The sequence below is a fragment of the Heloderma suspectum genome, chromosome 6, assembly GCF_057233095.1.
Source record: "Heloderma suspectum isolate Gila_16-S chromosome 6, 16-S_ref, whole genome shotgun sequence".
Classification (NCBI taxonomy): Eukaryota; Metazoa; Chordata; class Lepidosauria; order Squamata; family Helodermatidae; genus Heloderma; species Heloderma suspectum.
In genome coordinates this window covers 124,057,499-124,081,218 of record NC_139463.1, presented here as the reverse complement: position 1 = coordinate 124,081,218, position 23,720 = coordinate 124,057,499, and the positions used below count along the sequence as shown (strand labels likewise).

General features: G+C 48.7%; 1 protein-coding gene and 1 non-coding gene across 6 annotated transcripts; one reads left to right on the top strand and one right to left on the bottom strand.

Moving 5' to 3' along the window:
* Positions 1-3,751: 3,751 nt before the first annotated feature.
* TRNAR-ACG (transfer RNA arginine (anticodon ACG)) lies at positions 3,752-3,824 on the bottom strand. Its single transcript has one exon. It is a non-coding gene; the product is annotated as a tRNA-Arg (tRNA).
* Positions 3,825-4,296: 472 nt separating this feature from the next.
* PRMT5 (protein arginine methyltransferase 5) lies at positions 4,297-23,080 on the top strand. 5 transcript variants are annotated; one of them, XM_084806410.1, is made up of 17 exons: positions 4,297-4,461; positions 8,038-8,156; positions 8,461-8,546; positions 10,401-10,535; positions 11,350-11,465; positions 12,335-12,384; positions 12,522-12,685; positions 13,055-13,216; positions 13,566-13,643; positions 14,298-14,356; positions 15,434-15,556; positions 18,452-18,627; positions 19,113-19,222; positions 21,115-21,208; positions 21,490-21,606; positions 21,721-21,785; positions 22,692-23,080. In XM_084806410.1, exons 1-17 carry the CDS (start codon positions 4,313-4,315, stop codon positions 22,842-22,844), a joined length of 1,956 nt encoding a protein of 651 aa, XP_084662536.1. In that variant the 5' UTR covers positions 4,297-4,312; the 3' UTR covers positions 22,845-23,080. The 5 variants fall into 5 exon arrangements, with proteins under 5 accessions (XP_084662536.1, XP_084662538.1, XP_084662540.1 ...); XM_084806412.1 differs by having other exon boundaries at positions 4,297-5,216; XM_084806413.1 differs by lacking the exon at positions 4,297-4,461 and adding an exon at positions 4,550-5,481.
* The last annotated feature ends 640 nt before the right edge of the window (positions 23,081-23,720 follow it).

Here is a 23,720-nt window from a genome sequence, read left to right as displayed (position 1 = left end):
CTTATGACATCCAGAAGGGATGGAATGACTGACTCGTTTCGAAAGGTTATCAGTTCTTCCCTACTGATCAGAGTGGTGAGACCACTTCTGAAATAAACATCCTTGGATCCAGCAGTTCTGAATAATTATAGGCCAGTAGCTAACAGTAGTAATGTATGGCTGTGAGAGCTGGACTATAAGGAAGGCTGAGCGCTGAAGAATCGATGCTTTCGAACTGTGGTGCTGGAGAAGACTTACAAGTCCCCTGGACTGCAAGGAGGTCAAATCAGTCAATCCTAAAGGAAATCAACCCTGAGTGCTCATTGGAAGGACAGATACTGAAACTGAAGCTGAAATATTTTGGCCACCTAATGCGAAGAGAAAAGTCACTGGAAAAGACCCTGATGCTGGGAAAGATTGAAGGCAAAAGGAGAAGGGGACGGCAGAGGATGAGATGGCTAGATAGCATCACCGATGCAATGTATATGAACTTGAGCACACTCCAGGAGAGAGCGGAGGACAGGAAGGCCTGGCGTACTATGGTCCATGGGGGCACGAAGAGTCGGACGCGACTGAACAACTGAACAACAAAGCTAACATCCCTTTCCTGGGCAAGGTGCTTGAGAGGGAGGTAGCAGATCAAATCCCATCACTCGTGGATGAAATTGATCTTCTAGATCCACCTTCAGTCAGGGTTTCGGCCTGGTTTCAGCACAGATAATGCAGTGGTCACCTGGAGCTTTGCTGATAGAGACAAGGGCGGTGCAACCCAGTCGATTCTCTTGGATCTCGCAGTGGGTTGCAATACCATCACCCATGGCATCCTTCAGAACAGGCTGTCTGAGTTGCATGTGGGTGGTACAGCTTTGCAATAGTTCCATTCATATTTGGATGGCCATTTACAGAAGGTGGTGCTAAGATGTGTGTGCTAAATTTATTTATTTATTTATTTATTGCATTTATACCCCGCCTTTCTCCCTCTCGCAAGGAACTCAAGGCGGCTTACATTATCCTCCTCCTCACCGTTGTATCCCCACAACAACAACCCTGTGAGGTAGGTTGGGCTGAGAGTCTGTGACTGGCCCAAAGTCACCCAGTGAGCTTCCATGGCCAAGTGGGGACTAGAACCCGGATCTCCCGGCTCCCAGTCCGTCACTCTCACCACTAAACTCCATGGCATGCTTTGGGGCCCAGCAAAGTTCCATCTTGTCCCACATGCTACTTAAGGTCCACATTGAAACTGCTGAGGGAAGTCATTAGGAGACAGAGTGCAGTGTCATTGGTATGCTGATGACACATAGCTCCATCTCTCTCATCTGATCCAGGTAGGGAAGTGGATGTGCTTAATCAGTGCCTGGCCACGGTAATGGACATAATGAGGGCCAATAAACTGAAGCTTGATCTGGACAAGACAGGTACTGCTGGTGGGTGGCTTGACTCTCCAGGTGCATGGTGTGCTAACTGGGAAGGATTTGCAGTCCCCAAATACTGGGATCAAGTCCATAGCTTGGGGCTGCTTCTAGACCCAACTTTGTCACTAGAGGTACAAGTGCCTTCTACCACCTTCGGCTGATACAGCAGCTACAACTCTGCCTGTGTAGTGACATCCTTGCTCCGATGATCCATGCCCTGGTAATCCTGTTAGATTGCTGCAATGCATTGCATGTAGGGCTGCTCTTGAATACAATCCGGAAACTTCAGTTAGTACAAAATGTGGCAGCTAGGGGCCTGGCTGGAACTGGGCATTCCACACCCAGGTCAAGATTCCCATGTAAAAACCTGGAACATCCATGAGGATCTGGAACTTGGACCCAAGCTTTTCACCATAGTTGAACCATGAAGTTCTGGATCAGTGCTTTCAAAGGTTCAGTCCCTGGACACAGACATGATCTGTGATTTGATGGTGATTTCAGAGGCATCCCCATAAAAATACAGGGGAATCATGAGTATCTATGCCTCAGATCCATGTTTTGCGGCATGACAGCACCACAAATCCGTGGATCTATCATTTTCATAATGAAGTCCATGGACACAGAAATGATTTGCTGGTTATTTTGGTGGCACCATCTGTTAAAAAAACAACAGGATCCATGCCCCAAATCCATGTTTTTATGCCATGGTGGTTCTGTGAAGCATGAGAGTGTGATTATTATGGATTCATGTTTTTACATCACACTTACTGCATGAAGTACAGGATCAATAATTTCAATACTTTACTCTGTGGCCATGGATGTAATCTGTGATGTAATGATGCATTTGTGGGGACACTTTATAAAAATCCAGAGGACCCATAAGGGACTACATCTTGAATCCTTTTTCTTTTCTTGCCATCCTGGATCTGAGAAATATAGGATCCATGCCACTGACATGGATTTGCTTTGTGATTCAGCTATCATTTTGAATGCACTACATATAAAATCCAGATGATACATCAGGATCCATGCCTCGCATAAATGGTTCACACCATTTGAGGTGAAGCAGCCGATCTGGGATCTGCTGGGATTCCTAGTGTGCATACTTGGACAAAGATGAGTTCTCTGCTTTGATGGGGGTGGGGGTGGGCGGTGGGGACCCAATGTAAAAATTCAGAAGATCTGTATTGAATTGTGTGTCATATCCATGGTTTTATACCATCATGGTGCTAAGAAGCCCCAAATCTATGCTATTTGTCCCTCATTCCCTGGGCATGGATGTGTTCTGTGATATGAAGGTGTTTGGGGGGGCCTTTCCCTGTAAAAATGATGAGGATCCCTGACTCTGATGTCTGTTTTGTGCTGTGGCTGCAGCCCCAAGTAGCAGATCCCTGATTTTTCTGCTTCAGTCTGTGGAGGGAGATGTGCCCCGTGATATGATGGTGATTTGGCGGATTTGCTCTGTAAAAATCATATGAAACCAAGAGGATCCCTGCCAAGGATCCCTGTTTTGCACTGTGACTGCGCCCAAAAGTGGCGGATCTGTAATTTTTCTGTTTTAGTCTGTGGAAGCCGGTGTGCTCTGTGATGTGACATGATGTTTTACAGTACATTTCTTCTAAAAATCATGAGGATCCCTGATGATCCCTTCCAAGGATGCTTGCTTTTGCGCCACGGCTGTGCCCATGAGTGGCGGATCCGTGATTTTTCTCTTTCAGTCTGTGAAGCTGATGTGCTCTGTGATATGGTATTTTGGGGTTGTTGTTCAGTCGTTCAGTCGTGTCCGACTCTTCGTGACCCGGTGGACCACAGCACGCCAGGCCTTCCTGTCCTGCGCTCTCTCCCAGAGTGTGCTCAAGTCCATATTCATTGCATCGGTGACACTATCCAGCCATCTCATCCTCTGCCGCCCCCTTCTCCTTTTGCCTTCAGTCTTTCCCAGCATCAGGGTCTTTTCCAGGGAGTTTTCTCTTTGCATTAGGTGGCCAAAATGCTTCAGCTTCAGCATCTGTCCTTCCAATGAGCACTCAGGGTTGATTTTGGGGTATGTGTCTCCTAAAAATCATGAGGATCCCTGCCTCAGGTCCCTATTTTTGTGCAGTGGCTGCGCCCCCGACTGGCGGATCTGATTTTTCTGGTTCAGTCCATGGGGCCAGATGTGCTCCGTGATATGATGGTGGTTTTCGGGGGGGGGGGGGTCTTCCTTTTAAAAATCATATGGATCCCTTTTTGATTTCATGGATCCTCGTTCTACCCGGTCCTGGTTTAACACGCAGTATACGAGAGCGCTCAGTAGAATAAACTGACAAAAGCACTGCTCCATATTCGGGGAGCAGAATTAAGAAAAGTCATGCCTTGTACGAGCCAGCCAGGAGTCGAACCTAGAATCTTCTGATCCGTAGTCAGACGCGTTATCCATTGCGCCACTGGCCCCGAGACGTCAAGCGAGGCTGGCAGCGCCCCTGTTACATAGAGTTCGACTGTGAGCGCATGCTTGGCGAGATCTCAATGGGAATTGTGTGGTAATGCATGCTGGGAATGAGAGTTCTTGCGCTTTATCACCGGCATTCGGAGAGCGATGCATGCTGGTCTATGTAATGCAAATACGAACGCAAGCGCGGAGGGCGCGTTGCCTGCCGGCAAACATAGTCCGTAAACACTTCTCCGTCCAGGAGCATGATGGGAATCTCTCTTCTCCCCCCCCCCCCCCCCGGGTACCGTATGCTTCCTCATAGAGATAGAAAGGGACGCCCGCGGCTTGGACTTTGATTGGCTCCGCTTTGGCCAAGCTGGCCCCGCCTCTCCGTTCTGCTAGGAAAGGCCTCTCGTGGTTGGCTGCCTTCCGAAAGAGGGGCCGCTGACTGGCCTGAGCGGCGAGGTGGGCGGGGCGATCCGGGTCTCCGCTCTCTGTGTGGCGGGCCATGGCGGCGAATACAGCGGCGGCGATGGCGGCGGCGGCGGCGTCCGCGGTCGGGCCTGGGGCAGCCGCGGTGGCTCGCGTCTCTTGCGGGAGGGACCTCAGCTGCGTCCCAGAGGTGGCGGGCACCCTTGGCGCGGTCGCCAGGCAGGGGTGAGCAAGGCCACGTGGTCCCCCGGTGACCTTTGACTCCCTCAGGCATGCCGTGCTGACCCCTGACCTCCGCCAGTGGGCCCGCTCTGGCCCGCGGAGGGTCGGGCTGCCGTCATTTCTGCCCATCCCCAGATAGTCGTGGCCCCGTGATGACTTCTGGCCTCAGCTGAGGATGTAGGACTACCGCCCTCTTACTTCCTTGGCAAGGCTCCTTTGCCTTTAAAAGCAGGTAGAAACTCCACAGGTGATGCTTTTCCCAGCATAAAGGTGCGGCGATGGGGAGACGAGGCCGTTCAGCGGATGAACCTTCCCTGAAACCGTGATGACGACCGTGCTTGGTGTCTGCTATTGCCTAAGCGATGGGATTTTGCTCCCTAGGGAACTGGCTTGAGATCATCTAGCTCATGAATTTTGACGCCAGTAGGGGCTGGCTGGAATGAGGCTACGTCACCTCTCTGTGCATTATTCGTTTTTTAAAGCGACACTGTGTTTGGAGCGTTCATTGAGTAATAATAACCAGAAAGTGAATCCTTCATGTGCACCGTCCTCAGTGGGATTTTGAAAGTGGAATCCTTGCTCCCTCTGCTAAAGAGGGCTCTGCCTTTTGGTGTGGCTGCCCCCACGGCTGGCTTCAAGGGGAGGCACCTGCTGAAGACCCGTACCCCAGCAGGGGCAAACTGACAAGAGCCCCCTGGAGTTGCTGCTGCTCGTCATCCTTGCAACCTGCCTCTCACTCTGGCCCAGACAGTGTTGTGGTGAGGAGGAGCAAGAGATGCTTCCTTGCTCACTGGCTTGCTGCCTGTCAAGCAAGCGAGTGGTAAAAAGACGAGAAAGAGGATGAGGCGCAATAGCAGCTGGTGACAATTGTGGTGAGAATAGAGATGTACGGATTCCCCACCTTCCGATCCGGTGGGGAATCCGCCCCGGGGGCGGGGGAGGCAATCCTCCCCCCCCCCCCCGAGTCCTCCGGAGCAGCTCCAGGAGGATTCCACGGAGCAGCACTCTGGCTTCCTATACCAGGTGATACAGTAATGCCAGCTGCCATTACCCTATTGCTGGCTGTCGTTGTCCCTCTTCTGCGCGCCAGCTGGCAAAGGCCAGTGCAGGGGCCTCAGCACAGCCCCTGCCCCAGCACTCTCGCCCTGAGAAGAACAGGGCGAGAGCACTGGGGGGGGGCTGCACCCAAGGCCCCTCTTCCCCACGCTGGCCTTTGCCAGCCCACACGCGGAAGAGGGATGGCAACAGCACCCCCCCCCCAGCGCTCTCTGGCTGTCCTTCTCAGGGCGACAGTGCTGGGGGGGGGGTTGCGCTGAGGCCCCTCTAACATGCACCAGCTGGCAAAGGCTGGCGTGGGGAAGAGGGGCCTTGGCACAGCCACCCCCCAGCACTCTCGCCTGGTCTAGGGAGCACTGCTCCCTAGACCAGGCAATACGCTAATAGCAGCTGCCATTAGCCTATCGCTGGGAGAAATACAGACGTAAATAGCGTATTATATGCCACTTGCAGCTGTAAAGCACCGTGTTTGACCTAAATACAGCCCTAAACGTCTGCAATTAGGTCGAAGTCAGGGCTTTATGGCCGCAAGTAGTGTCCAATATGCTATTTATGTCTGTATTTCTCCCAGCGATAGGCTAATAGCAGCCACCATTAGCGTATTGCCTGGTCTAGGGAGAAGGGAGCCGCTCAATGCCAAATCCTCTGGAGCCGGAGGTAAGTGGAGCCACTCCGCCACAGATTCCAGAGGCTGGATCTGGCCTCATTGGAGTCCGCGGAGGATTTCTCTGGCATCCCTAGATGGGAAGATATATACCTGTCTGTTATATGTACTTACATAGTACTCTAATCCAGGAGAAGGCTGGTGGTTTGTCGACCAAATTGGTCCCCACTCCAAAGGATGCAGCCCTTTGCTTGAACAGAAAATTTGTTTTAAATTGCTGGAGAGCATAGCGTTTTGAGATGGCAGTGGTTCTAGGTCTCTGCACCCCTCAAAGTCATCCCACCAGCAGGAGTAGCACTGTTCTCACTTAACACTCTACTTCGTAGTCACGCCCCCTATGATATATACACCATGTAGTTTTGAAAATATTACATCCAGCTTCATGTTTTGTAAGATTGCTTTCTCACCAAATTCCTGTAGCCACAGACTCCCTGCTGGGCAGTAGGGGTAACTAAATCACTGTGGCAGCGTTGCAAATAAAGCTTCAAAAGCTACTAGCCTAAATGCTCACACAAACTTTTCAAACTATTTGTTATAGATTAATGGCCTTAGAGGCAAAAAGCAATGAAGGGTGCAATCGTATGCTGGGAGCTGTAGGACCTTTTTTATCTAAACATGCATAGGATTACACCCTAACTCTTCCAATATGTGAAAATTTCCCTGGGTCACTAGTCCTTGTTTGGCTAACGACTGTTTACAAATGTGTCTCATGGGTGGCTATAGAATAACCTCAAGAATTCACTGCAGATAAACTTGGTTATCACCACTATGAAGATAACTTAATGGGGGGAAAGGATAATCAGTATAAAGGTGTATAATTTGTACTGAGATACTAGGTTTTTATTTTAGGGTGCAGTCCTATCGGGATTCCCATCAGCCTCCAAACTCCCACTCTGCATTTTAGCTAGTTGGTTGTTGTCACTTATCTAGCTAGGTTTCAGTGGAGCGGGAGGGATGGAGCTCATATCCCTGCTTCCCTAGTTCCTGCCCTGCCCACAGAACCGCCCCTTTCCTTCCCTCTGAGGTTGCCAGCACGGTTCTCGGTTCTCGGCTGGGATGGGGAGGAGGTGGGGAACTCGGACTCCTGGGTCCAAGGTCGGAGTGCTGTCCCCAACCTCAGATCCAGGAAACTGAAGTATTCTATGTCCGCCCCATACTCTGTCTAGGGGCCATAGGATTGCTCTCTTAATCAGTCAATGAGGAAATAACCATTAACATAACTACTGATAGCTTATTTGTGTATTAAAGTATTTGTATCCCACCTTTCCATTAACAGAAATGCTCGAGATGGCTTACAGTCTAATTGGCATATTGAAACAGCAGTACCATACAGAAAAATCGGCAAAAAGAGCCAGTGTGATTCAGTGGTTGGAGTGTTGGACTGGGACTCAGGAGATCTGGGTTCTAGTCTCCACTCAGCCATGAAGCTCACTGGGGCCAGTTACTGATTCTCAGCTTAACCTACCTCACGGCGTTATTATGAGGATAAAATGGAGAGGAGGAGAATTATGTAAGCCGCCTTGGCAAGAGAAAAAAGATGGGATATAAATGTAACAAATAAGAGAAGAGGCAGCAGGCAAAACATGCCATCTGACATATTGGGTGGGGAGATTAACTTTCATAGCTCAGCTTATCAGAGAATAAATGTGCTTCTTCCGCTGTGCAGGACCATCAGAGAGTGGTTGAGATGGGCCTCCCTCGGCAAAGTCGAGGCACAGTTACGGAGAAGGCCATTTCCTCCACCCGAGCCAAATGCAACTCCAATATTGGTAGGACAGAATATTGGCTTTTTACCCCCTAATGCCAGGATCTTAACGTGTCCCATTTCCTCCCACCCCATCCTTTTCCTCATTCCATAGGTTTGATTTCCTCTGCATGCCCATTTTCCACCCCCGATACAAGAGGGAGTTTTTCCAGGAGCCAGCTAAGAAACGACCAGGACCCCAGACCCGCTCTGACCTGTTGCTTTCTGGGAGAGGTGAGAAACTTTGTTGGCGTTCATTGCTCACCCTGTTGGTTGAGGATAGAACAAGAAGTTATGGATTAATTTACTACTTGTAAAAGCTTAGGCTATTTCTTCCTCACCCATTCTCAGGGGCTTAGGGGGCATAAGAACAGTTTAAGAGACCCCCCCCCATTAATAAAAAAGAGAGATGCTTTGGGTTGATTTTAAAGGGCATGCCATATTCCCAACATGGCTCTTGGCTCTGAACAAGCTGCCTGGCTCTCCCCAAATGAAAGGGGCCTTGTTCTAATCCCCATAACATCTTACTTCTTGCTAGACTGGAACACACTGATTGTAGGCAAACTGTCCCCCTGGATCCGGGCTGATTCCAATGTGGAGAAGGTGCGCAGGAATTCTGAGGCGGTGAGTGAGCTTGGCAGGTGACGGGCTGGAAAGTGTTACTCCTGTAGCACAGAAACATTTGCATTGTGGTGTTGTGGGGAAACTGGCCCTTAAGAAGACACCTTGTTGGGTTAGACTCAAAATCTGTTTTGGCCATCACTTCAGAGGTGGAAAGCCTGAGGCCCCTGCATAGATGACAAACAGGAGATGAGGATGGTCTGTTGAAATCTGTTCAACTTCAGTTTGACATCTCAAACAATAATTTCGACAGAGATAATGGTCTGTGTGTTCCTGGCATGGGGTTGTTGGAGGTATATTGCCTCTGAATGTGAAGGTTTCATTCCTAACTATCAACGATAATTGCATTTGATAGACTAAAGGTGCAATCCTATGCAAGTTTAGACAGAAAAAAAGGCCTACAATTCCCAGCATGCCCAGCTGGTTGAGGCATGCTGAGAGTTTTAGGCCTTTTTTCTGTCTAAACTTGCATAGGAGTGTGCCGTTAGAGTGCAATCCTATGCAAGTCTGCTCAGAATTAAGCCCACTGAATTCAATGAGACTTACTCCCTGGTAAGTGTGTATAGAATTGTTGAGGAAAAGACAGCCCAGAGTTGCAACTCATGGTTAAACCATGGATTACAACTTTGGATTGTCTCTCTCTCAGCAACCCAGAAATCCTGGTTCACATCTCACACTTGACAACCTGGGGATGGGGTGTTCCTGGGTTGTTTCGCCCCAGCAGGAGTGATCAGGTGGCAGGAACCAGCATGCTCACTCAGTCCCTTTTTGTTCACAACAACCTAGGATTTTTTTTTAAACCGTGGGTTGTTGTGACATGTGAACAGGGCCATTGTGTGACACGCTAGAATATTGGTCAAGGTAGCCCGATATCGTCTGCTCTGAATGGCTTTGGTTCTCCAGGGTCTCAGACAGAGATGAATCTTTCCCAGTCCTGCTCCTTGAGATCCTTTAATGGTCATTTTGGGGACTGAACCTAAGACCTTCTGCATGCCAGTCGGGCACTTAACCACTAAGCAATGGCCTTTCCCCATAATTTTTTCTTTTGTTTTGCCAGTCCATTTTATTGTGTGACTTGGAGTTCTGGTGGAAAGAGGGGGAGCAAATAATTTGTCTGTCTGTCAATCTTTCCTTCCTATGATGAAAGGTTACAACAGCTGGGATTGTTTAGCTTGGAAGAAAGGAGAGTAAGGGGAGACATGATAGAAGTGTACAAAATTATGCATGGTGTGGAGAATGTAGATAGGGAGATATTTTTCTCTCTCTTTTCACAATACTGGAACCTAGGATCACCCCATGAAGCTGATTGGTGGGAGATTCAGGACAGGAGAAAGGAAGGGCTTCTTCACACAGCACATAGATAAAATATGGAATTCACTTCCACAAGATGTAGTGATGGCCACCAATTTGGATGGCTTTAAAAGGGGTTTAAGCAGATTCATGGAGGTGGAGTCTATCAATGGCTACTAGTTCTGATGGCGATGTGCTACCTCCACTGTCAGAGGCAGCATAACTGTGTACACAAGTTGCTGAGGAACGTGGGCGGGAGGGTGCTGTAGCGCTCCTCTCCTGCTTGTGAGTTTCCCGGTCGACAGCTGGCTGGCCACTGCGTGAACAGAATGCTGGACTAGATGGATCCTTGGTCTGATCCAGCGGGGCTCTTATGTTATCTTTCCACACTGTTTATAATTTTAATCAACCTTTATCAAGTCACCCTTGTAAAAAGAAAGCAACAATTAAAAAGCTTCAACTTTTCTAAACATTCTCCAGCTCTGCTATATATCCTTTGAGTTGGGTTGACTAGAACTATAGATCATATTCTAAAGTGAAATGTCTGTGCTTCTCTGTTCTTTGCAGGCCATGTTGGAGGAGCTGAATTTTGGGGCGTACTTGGGGCTCCCAGCATTCCTGCTCCCTCTGACCCAGGCAGACAACCCCAACTTGGCACGTGTTCTGTGTAATCACATCAATACCGGGCATCACACTTCCATGGTACGTCCAGCAAATGCTTCCCACCCCGTCCGAGCCAGGCACCGCAGATCCACAAAATCATTCCCCTTGCTCTTGAGTAGACACCACATCTTCATGACACTTCCTTTACTTATTTAGTTCCAAGCCGTTCAGAAACGGACGGAGCCTGCACCATGGTGTTTATCAAGCAGATCTGGGTATGTGCCTCCAGAGCAGTAGCTTCAGATATTTTGAGCGCGCGAGCAAGCCACGCCATGCGCTACAGGTGAAGGCAAAAACTCCAGACAAACACCCTCCTCTCCCCGGCTCCTCAGTTTGCTAGATAAATTGACTGGTGAAAGACTCCTTCCTGACCCCAGAGATGGCCATTGGCCCCTAACTCACTTTCAGATTTCATCTACTAAGTCAGCCCTCCCCAACATGATGCCCTCCAGTTCTGTTGGACCACAGCTTCCAAAATTCCTGACCATTAGCCCTGCTGGCTGGGGTGATGGGAGTTGAAGTCCCAAACGTTTGGAGGGCACCAAGTTGGGGAAGGCTGCACAGAGTCATCTCAAATCAGTTTTATTGGGCACTGCAGTGTCCTTTTAAATTTTTGTAGGTGGGACAGCCCTTAATTCCCCCTATACAATGGGACAAAACCCACTAGAATCTTAGAGTGGGGGGAATCCCAGCATGTTCCTCCTTGAGACATCAGCATAGCAGTCCTAAAATATCCTTCATAAGTGTATCCAAATCCATTTTGGACCCAGTGCATGGGCCAGCTCATACCATGATACTTAAACCTTTCCTTCCTGCTTCACATGGGTGCTTCTTTTCTCTCCCCCCATTCCAGTTCTGGATGCGGGTCCCACTGCTGGCCCCAGAAGACCTCCGGGATGATGTGATTGAAAATGAGGCTGTGCAGGGCGTAGAGGACGAGTGTGCAGGCGAAGAGAAGACCTGGCAGTGGTGAGTGAGGAATCCAGTAGTGACAGGAACCTGGGCAAACATCCGTAAGGGTGGACCAGTTGGATGGTGGAGTGTCTTGGTTAGCTTTCTCAGACTGGTGGAGATGCTCCAGAGCACAAGTAGCCCTTCCTTCCAAACATGATTTCACAGAGGTAAGTCTGCTGGATCCCAACCCGAGGCTTACGGCAGTAGCAAGATGAATCCCATATACTAGATATTACAGCCCCGCTATTGATTTATCCTGAGGTAAGAGAGAAGTGGGTGAAGAGCGCCTGATCTTGCCAGAGGAAGTTGATCCTCTTTAAAGCAACGGCAAAAATTCAGATGTTGCTCTTGAAGGTGATTGTTTCTAATATCAGCTGCTGGAAAGCGCATCATCTTGAAGTGAGCTGCCTTTTGGTCACGTTGAGAAAAGTAACTTTTGATGCCCGCTACTTGAATCTTTATTGTCTTGATTGTGATAAAGTGGGACAGCCCCTTTGGCTTTGCTGGACTTCTGTCTGTCAACCTGCGTCAGCTTCTGATTCACCTCCTGACAACATTGTCATCTGATCTGCTAATTTTGTAAGCAAGTCCTGAGAGAGAGAGAGAGAGGAAGGGAGGGAGGGAGGGTTTTATGTTAGTTTTTTTATCAGGTCTTGGTAGTTTTATTGCTAATTGTTTTTAACTGTTCAAAACGGTTATAAATTTATGAATGTTAAAGCATTTATATTATGTTTTATCATGTTGTGAACTGCCCAGAGAGCTTTGGCTATTGGGTGCTATAGAAATGTAATGAATGAATGACTCGGGGGAAGAGGATGATGTAGAGGAAGAGGTGGGAGATGCCAGCCTTCCAGTGTGCCCAAATGAGCTCCTTGTTTTTACAGGTGGCACAATTTCCGGACACTGTGCGACTACAACAAGCGTGTTGCCGTGGGTGAGTGCTACTGGACCGAGAGTGGGAGCACCACGGGGGGGGCGGGGGGGGCTCGCCCCACATGGCAACCTCATTGTGTGAGGTTTCTCACCTCTTCTCTTCCCTTTGACAACTGTTCTTTTGTCCCTTCTCCTCAGCCCTGGAGGTGGGCCCTGACCTTCCGTCCAATCACGTCATCGACCGCTGGCTGGGGGAACCAATCAAAGCAGCCATACTACCCACCAGCATCTTCTTGACCAATAAGAAAGGCTTCCCTGTTCTCTCCAAGATGCATCAGCGCCTGGTCTTTCGCCTGCTTAAGGTCAGCCTCTGCCTTTCTACTTCCATTTGGCTCATGCCCACCTTTGATGGTTCTGTTCTGTCAAGCCAACTTGTTTTCCTGCCTTTCCCATGCTGGGACCCAAAGTATATGCAGCTGAACTGATTGCGTGTTACATCTCCCTCTGTTTCTCCCCCATTCCTCTGTTGTTTCCCCGTGTCTGCTTTTAGATTGTAAGCCCCCTTGGGGCAAGGGCCTGTCAAACCTGTTCTTTGTAAACCGCTGTACAAATGGATGGTGCTGTGGAAATAAATAAATAAATAAATAGATGACAATGATAATCTTGATGGTGGGTAACAGGGGAAGTGATCTTAGCTTGTGCTGATATCCGTATTTGTTGCCGCTCCCCAGCTTGAGGTACAGTTCATCATCACAGGTGCCCACCACCACCCAGAGAAGGAGTTTTGCTCCTACCTGCAGTACCTGGAGTATCTCAGCCAGAACCGCCCACCACCTTCTGCCTACGAGCTCTTTGCGAAGGGCTATGAAGACTACCTCCAGTCCCCACTGCAGGTGAGCCTCCCCGCCCCCAGTGTGCTGGGTTGAGCCTGGGACTCAAGGCCTTCCTCATCTATGAACACACAGAAGTGATGTTGGGCAAGCCACTACCTCTCAGCCTCCATTTCCCGTCTCTGAAAGGGAGTGGCCTTTGATGCATTAGAAGCGTGAGGTCACACAAGAGACATTGTAAACAGAATAATTGTGATTCGGCTCGTGGAGAAGCTGAATTCTGTAGTCCAAGGGTGTTACGCAATTTCCCCCACTACAGTGCTGTCTCATTCCTTACGTGCGTCCGGTCCTCTTGTTTGCCATGTCTTCGTCTGTGATGTGAAGCGCTCTTCTTGATGCTTTCTCCCTGTAGCCTTTGATGGACAACTTGGAATCTCAGACCTATGAGGTGTTTGAGAAGGACCCTATCAAGTACTCCCAGTACCAACAGGTGAGTGTGTAGCAGGAAAAGCGGGTGGGACTTCCTGAGACGGTCGAAGAGAGGGATAGGAGCATTGACTAGAAGGGCTGCGGGTAGCCGAGAAGAGAGGGAAGGGGCATGTGGGAAGGAGTGTAGGCCAACTGCGTGTGAGAAGGTGGGATAGATGAGGAAGGCCAAAGCACTCTGGGATTTGGGAAGGAGGGGAGGCTAGATCAGGGGTGGCCATTCCATAAGCCGCATGCAGCACCCACTGCTGCTGCACAACTGACATCCATGATGGAACAAGATGGCCGATTTCCCATCGAAAATCAGTGGCAAGCCGCTATGGAATGCTGGAGTGGCCACATTGAGCTTGGCTTTAGCTAAACGTGGCCATTGTGACGGTCCGTAGTGGTTTGCTGCCAGAAATTGAAAGCAAATCGGTGCCTTTTTGTTGTTGTTTCAGCCCCCGGTGCCCCACAGAATTCCCTGGGGTGGTGGCAGCAGTGGGGGTACAGCCTGTGTGTGTGTGTGTGTATGTGAAAATGGCCCACCCTGGGCTAGATAGAGGTGGCTGTATAAGAAACACGTTTTTGAGGTGGATTGCCACCAACCAGATCTAGATGGGAAGGGCAAAGTCGAGTGCCACAAAGACACTTCGACCTGTTCTTTTCCTTCCTTTAGGCTATATACAAGTGCCTGCTAGACCGTGTGCCTGATGAGGAGAAAGAAACCAATGTCCAGTGAGTAAGAATCCGGACAAAGAGCCTGGCTGACCACATTTGACAGTCTTTGCAAAGGATGCCGGGAAATGGGATTAGAGGATTTGCCTTTTTCACCTGCCTTTTGGTGCCTGCCTGTTTATTGCCACATTATAACCTGTTAATCAAGTCTTTCACTGCTGTACGGCTTGTGCCACCACTTTAGTGGGAATGAAACGCCTGCAGTTTTGTCTCAACTGTCCCATATTCCCTTAATTAATATAAGGGGATGCAAAGTTGAAAAGGACACTCTCCCTAATCCTTTTTTTTTTTTTACTCTGCACTGCCTGCTTTGTCTCCTTCAAGTCTCCTAGGAGAAATAGCAATAAATGTACTGCTTGTTCTTCCAGGAATAGTTTGACATTAAACTGCCATTGGGCTCATCTGGTAGAACACACACTTTCGTAAAGCCGTCTCGTTTTCCTGTTTTATTATATTTTTTCTTACCCTAACCACAGGTTTTGTCTACAGTACATAAAATATATAAATAGCAGGAACAAATGCATTTGTCCTTTTAAAAGGAATCTATTCTGCTTCTTTACTTCTGTCATTGAGAAGAAGACATGAGTTCAAGAGCACTAAGGCTATATCCTGTGCACTTCATTGAATACAGTGAATATTACTGAGTAAACATGTATAAAATCAGACTGCATATGTTCATTAAAATGCAGTAACCTTGCCTGTGTTTGAACATGGCCTAGTGAGAATTGGCTTACAGATCTGAAGTATCCTCCTTCATTTCTGACACACACTAAACACATCAGCACTCACAGTAAACTGAAGGCCCATCTATGTATCACAAAGCAAGTCACCGTACGTACTTTGTTTACAGATAGCAGCTTTGCTCACAGTGTGTAAATGGGCCTCAGTTCTTTGTGAGTGCTGATGCGTTTTCTGGGTTTGTGTCAATAGTTTTCTCCAGCCGGGTTGTGAATTTTAGCAGTGTTGCTCCCAGCAAGTTCCAGCTTTGCTAGGAAATAAGCTTTCAAAATGACCTGTTGTTTTCATATCTCCTCAGTGCCTTCCTCCTTTCTCTTTTTCCATTCCCCAAACCCTCAGGGTAGTGATGGTGCTGGGGGCAGGGCGAGGCCCTCTCGTGAATGCCTCACTGCGAGCTGCTCGGCAGGCCGACCGGCACATCAAGATTTATGCCGTGGAGAAAAACCCCAATGCTGTAGTAACGTAAGTGCTTCCCAACCGCCACATGCCTTTGCTTCACACGTGGCTCTGCTCTCAAGGGGGAAAGAGAAAGGGAGTGTTCCGTGGACATTGTTCTGTGGACATTGTTCTGTGAGGAGGCCACAGGAAACTGTCTCAGACTCCATATTGTCTGCTGCTGTGAGGAAAGGGTGCTGAAAATTGAGAGAACTGAGGGGTTTCTACAACCCGAGCTTTGCTCCTCGTCCTTGACAACTTTTTGTAATTATTTATTTAAAGCATTTTACCCTGCTTTTTAGCCAGAATGGCTCCCAGAGCTGCTCACAGACATCAGTACTAAGACAATCCCTGCCCTCAGGGTTACAATCTAAAAGTCATGAGACAGAAGAAAAGGAGATGGGGAAAGGAAAGCAAGCTCAGGCACCAGTTCTTAAAGATAGCTCTTACAATGACCAGCTGGGGCAGAAACAGTTCAGGTTGCCTGATAGAATGGCTGCCATTAGATGACAGGTGAGGGATGGCCAACTACTGACTCCTAAGGATAAAGTTCTCACCTTTATAGTAACGGTGTGGTAAGTGCAGTTACCAGTTAATGATTTGAATGTATGAGGTTGCGTTATTAGTCATCAGGTCATTGCATCATACCCCCTTGGACAAATGCCCCCAAATGGGAGAGGATAGAGGAAGGAGTAATCCTAGATGTTTTGCTGTTTGGCGATTAACAGTATACATTTTAATGTGTTACGCACACATATAGCTAGTTTTGGTTTTTTTTCCCCCTAACTTGGAAAGTGAAAATGCCCTGTGGTACCACAGCACCAGAAAGTGGGAAAAGTTTGGATATCTATTCCATCCTGCTTCCCCTTTTATTTCATGTTAGTTTTAAAATGGAAGCCTGTAGACAGGGCCTTGTCTTGATACTTCCTGTGTGTGTTGCCTAGTATGTTTTTTGACAGCTGTCTAATAAATAATAAAAAGTGGTTTCAATAAATAGACTTGCCATGCTTGCCACGGCAAGTGTGGCACCGCCCTTTGGTGAGCATGGCAACCACCAGCCTTCCCCCCAGCTTGAAGCTGCAAGGTGGGTGTGGGACTGTCTGAGCGATTGCAGGGCAATCCCCACTACCTCCCCAGCTTCAGAGTTGGGAGGAAGGCTGGGGAGTGTTCAGGCGCTGCTGGGCAACTGCACCTGAAAAGCCTTAGCCATGCAGGGCCAAAGCGGCAGCTCGTTGCCCTGCTGACCTTCCCTACTTTGGAGGGCAGGAGGAAGCACTGGGCGCTGCCACCAGAAGGTGCCTTGTGGGTCTTTGGGAAGCGGCACCCAACCGCGCTGGCTCCCACCTCACCCGGCCTTCCCCTCAGGAATGACGGGCTGGGTGGAAGCGTTGGATGCTGCCGCCCAAAGGTACTTCGTGCACTTTTGGGAAGCAGTGCCCAAACATAAGAAGAGCTATGCTGGATCAGACGAAGGATGCATCTAGTCCAGCATTCTGTTCACGCAGAGGCCAACCAGCTGCCCACAGGAAACCCACAAGCAGTGCCTGGTTCTTCCCCCACCCAGCCTTCTTCCAGTCGCAGTTATTTATATGCTGCCTTTCAGGATACAAATCCTACAAGGGCAGCTTACTAAGGAACATAAAAATAATAAAATCACAACAAACGATATTAACAATTTAAAAAATAATAATCAAGATCCTTCTGACAGGGCAGTTGGTGGAATGGGGGGAGTCCAGCTGGAACAGGACCAGGTGTTTGGTGTCATCTTTATCCAGCATGGTGTAGTTGTTAGAGTCCTGGTTGGGACGATCAGCAGGGGAGGCAACGCAGCATCGGTTGTTTCCCCCGCCTCCGCGGGTGCTAGCTGCGCGACCGGGATTCCCCTAATTACCTGCACTGTGTCATCCAAACCTGGTGCACGGTGCAGGCGTAGCGCATTTTCATTCACCCATGCCTTGTAGGATGGGTTGTAGGATGGGTGAAAATGGACTAGGCCCACACTGCATGCTGGGTGTGGATGACATGGCAACCTGTGATGCGGCGCGGGTAATTAGGGTATACCGGGTCACGCAACTGGCAAGTGTATGGGTGGGGGAAGCAACCAATGCTGCATTGTTTTCCCCACTTATCATCTGAACAACCCCAAAGTGTTGGGCTGGGATGCAAGAGACTCAGGTTCTAATCCCCAGTGAAACTCGTCCCCACTCAGCCATGAAGCTGAGTGACTCTGGGCCAGTCACTGACTCTCAGCCTAACCTACCTCACAGGGATGTTGTGAGGATAAAACGGAGGAGGATCATGTACGCCGCCTTGGGCTCCTTGGAGAAAAAAAGGTGGGATATAAATGTAACAAATAAAAATATCTCCCTCCCTCCCTCTCCTGGAATCCTTCCCACAGGGCGGTTGATGGTAGATGGTCCTGTGGTGAAGGGGGTGATGGAGGAAAAGGTTGGGTGGGGGGTGAGCATTGGACGCCACTTCCCAAGGACACACACAGTGCCCAGTGACCCACTCTGCTCCCACCTGGCTTTCATGCAGGAAATGCTGGGGCAGGGGCTTGGCAGGGTGTGGGGCTGGCTGGCTGGGAATCACACCTTTTGGCTTGGCCAGCAAGGCCAGCCAAAAATGGTAGATCCCCAAACAAAAATGAGGGAAGAGAATATGAGCCCCCTGCCCTCCATGCTGTGGAGGTCAGATGGAAGATGGTGGAGCAGTGGAACCCCTGGACGGAAGAGAGGAAGAGAAGGAAAAGACTAAAAATCTTGTGGAAGTGAGATGTGTTCCTGCAGGACTGAACCGTGGGCATCTTCTGCTTCACGCACCAGGTGGTTTAAACCCCTTGGAAAGGGAGCTTGGCGCACGATGGAGAATCCGGCCCCCGCCTCAGGCCCGTGGTTGCATCTTTCCCTCTCCTTCCTGCAGGCTGGAGAGCTGGCAGTACGAGGAGTGGGGCTCCCAGGTGACGGTGGTCTCCTGTGACATGCGGGAGTGGGAGGCTCCCGAGAAGGCCGACCTCATGGTGTCGGAATTGCTGGGCTCCTTTGCCGACAACGAGCTGTCCCCAGAGTGCCTGGACGGCGCAGAGCATTGTCTCAAAGGTGAGGCCAGAGGGTGGGGCATGGCCAAGACGGCCCACAGATGGGCAGGGGGGAGCCAGACCATGGGCGGTGCGGTTTGGGCATCCTTTTGAGGAGGGAGGGAGCACTGCTTTGAATGCCTGCATGCTCGGTGGGTCAACCAAGCCCCAAGTCCCATACGCTTCTAGCCACCTGGTTTTATTTATTTAAATTATTTTTGTCCCGCTTCTCAACCAAAAAGGTTTCTGGAGCAGCTTACATGCAATCAGTAAGAGAACACAGTTCCTGCCGGCAGGTGTACAATCCAAAAAGACACAACAGACATGGCAGAGGGGATGGGAAGAGAAGAGGGAAAAAAATGAGGTTGTCTTCAGCTGGACAGGTGGAATGGCTCCGCTTCCCACTGCCATCTCTGTCTGTGCAGCTGGGTGGAATGGCTGCTGGTGGTGACGGTGGAGGGAGGAGGAGCCTTCACCTGATGCCTTTTCACTTCTCTCCCTACGCAGAAGGGGGGGTGAGCATCCCCTGTGACTATACCTCCTTCCTGGGCCCGATCTCGTCCTCGAAGCTCTACAATGAAGTGCGCGCCTGTCGTGAGAAAGACCGTGACCCCGAGGTGAGGCTTCCTCTGTACGCTGTTCTCTCTGCTACAGCTCCACAGCTCTGTAGCTGCTCCATGCTGAAAAGAAGTTAAAATTCTGCAGTGAGAAAAAGCAGAATCTGTGATCTCTAAAAAGAACACAGATGGAAAATGGAATCATTCTTAGCCACAAGCAGTAAACAGAAAAAGATGTAAAGCTTAGGGTAAAAGAACTAAAGGATTTAGGCTGGCTGGGGAATGCTGGGAGTTGTAGGCCTTTTCTCTGTCTAAACATACATAGAATTGTGCCCTTAATGATCAAGTATGTACAAAAATATGATTGGAAGGATGCAAAACGAGACACTGAGAAACGTGTGACAAACACATTTATTATGGCATAGGTTTTCATGGTTTGGACCCTAGTCTACCAAAGTGATGCCATAGTAAATGTGTTTAAACTGACTTTGTTGGTTTAACTGCATTTAGTTGTCTAGTCTTGTATTCCAAACAGATTTTTGTACATATTTGATAATGAATTTTATTTGTTTTACTCTGACCCTTATATCATTTCTTTTCATGGGAGCGGGGGGCACACAACACAGCTCTCTCTCAAGCTCATCTGGGACTAAATGGATACTCTAGAAGCCTACATTAAACTACATGCAGCCAGACCTAGAAGGTCCACTGAGCAGAAGTGCGACTGCATGAGGCTTTATATTTGCTTCTTACAAACAAACAAACAAACACTCAGCCCTGTGAGTCAGGGTACCTGTGTGAATGTGTGAAAGCCTGAATCTGAGCTGAGCTCTGATGCACAGTCAGATTACCACCCTTTTTGCATTTAAGGGTGCAACCCTATGCATGTTCAGATCCTACAACTCCCAGAATTCTGCAGCCAGCTATAGAGGCTGGGGAATGCTGGGAGAGGAAGCACTGTTCTGTCTAAACGTGCATAGGATTGCACCCCACGTCACTGAAGAAGGCATTGAGACTGAAATGCATTTGTCTTACAGGCTTCCCATCTACTGGTTTCACTTAAGACTTCACAGTACGACTCATAAAATGTCTTGTCAATTATATGTTCAAGTTAATAACCTGATTTACAATTTTAGCTCTTGAATAGTGGGCCCTGAGATAATTTGCAGTTTGGATTTGCTTAATTTATACATATGTTCTTACTGTTTAGTCGTTTTTTTTAAGCTTTTTACCTTGACCTTTTATATCATTTTTATCTTTATAAATAATACATACCCAGAAAATTTGCATAGATTTTGCATAATTGTTTCTCATAATACTGTTATGAAGGGAAGGAAGGAAGGGGCAAAGTGTTTGGAAACCCTTCTTCTCCCCCAACTCCCCAATTCTGAGGCTTCATCAGCATTTTTTGCATGCTTTCAAGCCTAGGCATGCAGCCTTACAGTCTATAGAAGCTGGCTTTTAAAAAGCAAACTTAAGCTGATTAGAATGGCCAGTTCTGCACCCAGTAGCAAACTCCACAAATTGCAGTGCAGTTCCAGGCTGCACAGAGTCTGGATGTAGTCCGATGTGGAGGGCTTGTACAATAAGAACTAGAAGCTTGGCATTAATGTGTGTGTAAAGGAGTCAGAGTGAAGATATAGACTATGGGGCGACATGGTCTGCAGTGACAGGAGAGATCAGTGTATTGAAGTAAGCTCTTCAGAATTTACCAATTCCGGTCCATGAATCAGTAGAGGAAGAAAGACAGTATTCTTTTGAAAGGTGCCCTGCACATTTTGGTGCAACCCCTCCTCCCCACCCCAGTGGAGCTGGAAGGTCAAAGTACGGGCGGGGGGGGATGGTTGTAAACCTTTTAACTTGACTCGGTGGGCTATGAGAAGTTGGTGCCCGTGCACGAAAGACAGATTTTAGAATAATCGTGTTTTGTTGTCTGTTTTTCTGCTCTCCAGGCTCAGTTTGAAATGCCCTATGTCGTTCGGCTTCACAACTTCCACCAGTTAGCACCTCCCAAAGCCTGCTTCTCCTTTAGACACCCCAATCCAGGTAGGAAGAGTGCTGAAGCTGTGCCAACCACACGTTCAGTGTTGCGGAGGGCGGGACTTGGCTTCGCCACACCTTCAGTCCTGTGGATGGGGAGGATGCTGCCAGCCACACCATTGAATCCCTGCCACCATAAAAAGTGGGTTGACACACATCCAGGAGATGGTAGGAAGAGCTACTCCTCAAGAGGATAGGGTATTGCAGAGGTGTGTCTCCTTGCTGTCCTCAGAGGGGCATCTCCGTGGCTGCCCAAACCCCCTGACCTTGTCTTTTCCATCTTGTAGACTCAGTCAAAGACAACAACCGCTACCAGTCGCTAGAGTTCCAGGCAGATGTGAACACAGTGCTTCATGGTTTTGCTGGCTACTTTGAGACGACACTGTACGGAGACATCACTCTCAGTAAGTTGAAGGGGAGGGAAGTGAAACTGTACAGTTGGGGAAGAGGAGCAGACAATATTGTCTTGATGCTGCAGAGTGTGTCTCAGCGTTCTCCTCCCTTGCCCTTCCTTCTAGGTATTCGGCCTGAGACTCACTCACCTGGCATGTTTTCATGGTTCCCTATTTTCTTCCCCATCAAGGTAAGTGCTTTCTTAAATGACAGTAAGTCCCTTATTGACAGCAATTACTCTGGGCACTAACGATTGTTCACCAAGGAATTCTCTTTGGATGAGTTCCAGGGCAGTCGAATTCTATTCTCTGAGTCAATGGCAGCTAAGTTTATGTCACCTGATCTCACCTTTTGCCGTGCCTTTCCATCTCCCTTCCTATGCCCTCTATGTGTCTCTCTTTTCTTGGCTTCTACCATTTGGTTTTCTTGTGTCTTTTTTCCCTCATGTTGGTACATTGAGGTGGTTGAGGGCGGGGGGATTGGGTTCTTCCTATGAACTGCTTTTCACTTGGGCAACAAAATCAGTGTTAATAAGAGAAGCAGGATTCTCCTCGAAGAGGTTAGTCTGGGTGGGGCATAGGCTAGCCCACCCTAATGGTTTAGGACAGCCTTTCCTGATCAGGCGCTCTCTGGACGTCTTGGACTACAACTCCCATCATCCCCAGCCAGGACAGCCATTGAAAGTTCTAGTCCAACACATCTGGAGGGTATCAGGTTTAGGAAGGTTGTTTGAGGGTTAGGGCTGTGCCCACAAGGCACAGCTGCCTGCTGATGCTTTTGACTTCCTTCTTAGACATGGGAGAGAACACCCCCCCCCAAAAAGCATTTCTAGAATTGCAGTCATCATTTTTACTTACAAAAAAATTAAAAGGGATGGGGAAAGATAGAGACATGCCTCCTTTATGACTTGGGGGGGTAGAGTTAGCACCTGCGGAAAGATTTTTGTCTGGGCTTTAGTGGTGTTTCTGCTGCTAAGGAAAAGGGGCTTGTAGCCGTGCTGGTTGCTGAGCAGAGACATAACACTGTGTTGGCAGGGTGGTGGTGGTTTCTTGGCCACTGAATGGACTCCTCACTATTAACGGTCTTCTCCCCACAGCAACCCATAGGTGTACAGGCAGGGGATCGCATCCGGGTAGCCTTCTGGCGTTGCAGCAACTCCAAGAAAGTGTGGTACGAGTGGGCTGTAGTTTCCCCAACGTGCTCCGTCATCCACAACCCCACAGGACGGTCCTACACCATTGGGCTGTGAGCAGGAGTCCAGTCCATTCCCCTTAACAGAGTTCCCCTTGTCGCCAACACTTGAGACACGAGAGAGCCTCCGCTCCAGAGTACCATGAGAGACTGTTTTTTTTCCTATACAGAGGCGCAGGGTCTCCAACGTTTGCTGGGTGTAAGTCAGGAGAAGGTCCTTTGGTTGGATTCCTTCTCCTGCATCGATCAAGTTCTTTCTGGTCTGTGGAATTTCAATAAAGTCACTGAAATGTGTATTTGGAGCTGCTATCCATCAGGAAGCAAGGACCGTAGATACCTGTGTCAAAAGTGGTGCAGCCTTTCTGGAGTTCAGTTGTATGATGTGGTCATGGCTGTTAGCTTAGGTGGCTTTTAAAGGATTAAATGGTTTGATGCCAAGACAGGTCTGTCACTGGATAAATAGAACTTAGATGTCCAGAGGCGTTAGAGCAGGGGTGTGGAACATCAGGAATGAAGGCCAAATCTGGCCCTCTGCGTTTCCCCCAAAAACCTCGGCCTCCTTTCCTGCAACCACTGATGCTTTGGTGGTTTCCCGGCTCTTGTGCACTTTTTCCCCCCATTCTAAAAAGCTGAACTGCCCACCTAAGCCTTCATTACAGGCTGTAAGAGCTTAAAGTGAAAAAATGCTGGTATTCTTGGGATTTTGGCCCCTCCCCATATTTATTTCTTTAAAACATTTGTATCCCGCCCTATATCATTAAGATCTCAGGGCCGCGTACAGATAAAATCAATTTAAAGAGTATAACACAATAAATAATTTAAATAGCTAAAAACATTAAATCATTAAGCTAGCTAATACCAATTTAAAATCTAAAACTATTTATTTATTTATTGCATTTATATCCTGCCTTTTTTCCTCTTGCAAGGAAATCAA

Coding starts and splice junctions, on each gene's coding strand:
- PRMT5 (XM_084806410.1), top strand. CDS start 4,313: ATGGCGGCGAATACAGCGGCGGCGATGGCGGCGGCGGCGGCGTCCGCG. Junction 8,547..10,400: donor TGCGCAGGAATTCTGAGGCG/GTGAGTGAGCTT, acceptor TGTTCTTTGCAG/GCCATGTTGGAGGAGCTGAA. Junction 12,385..12,521: donor CAACAAGCGTGTTGCCGTGG/GTGAGTGCTACT, acceptor CCTTCTCCTCAG/CCCTGGAGGTGGGCCCTGAC.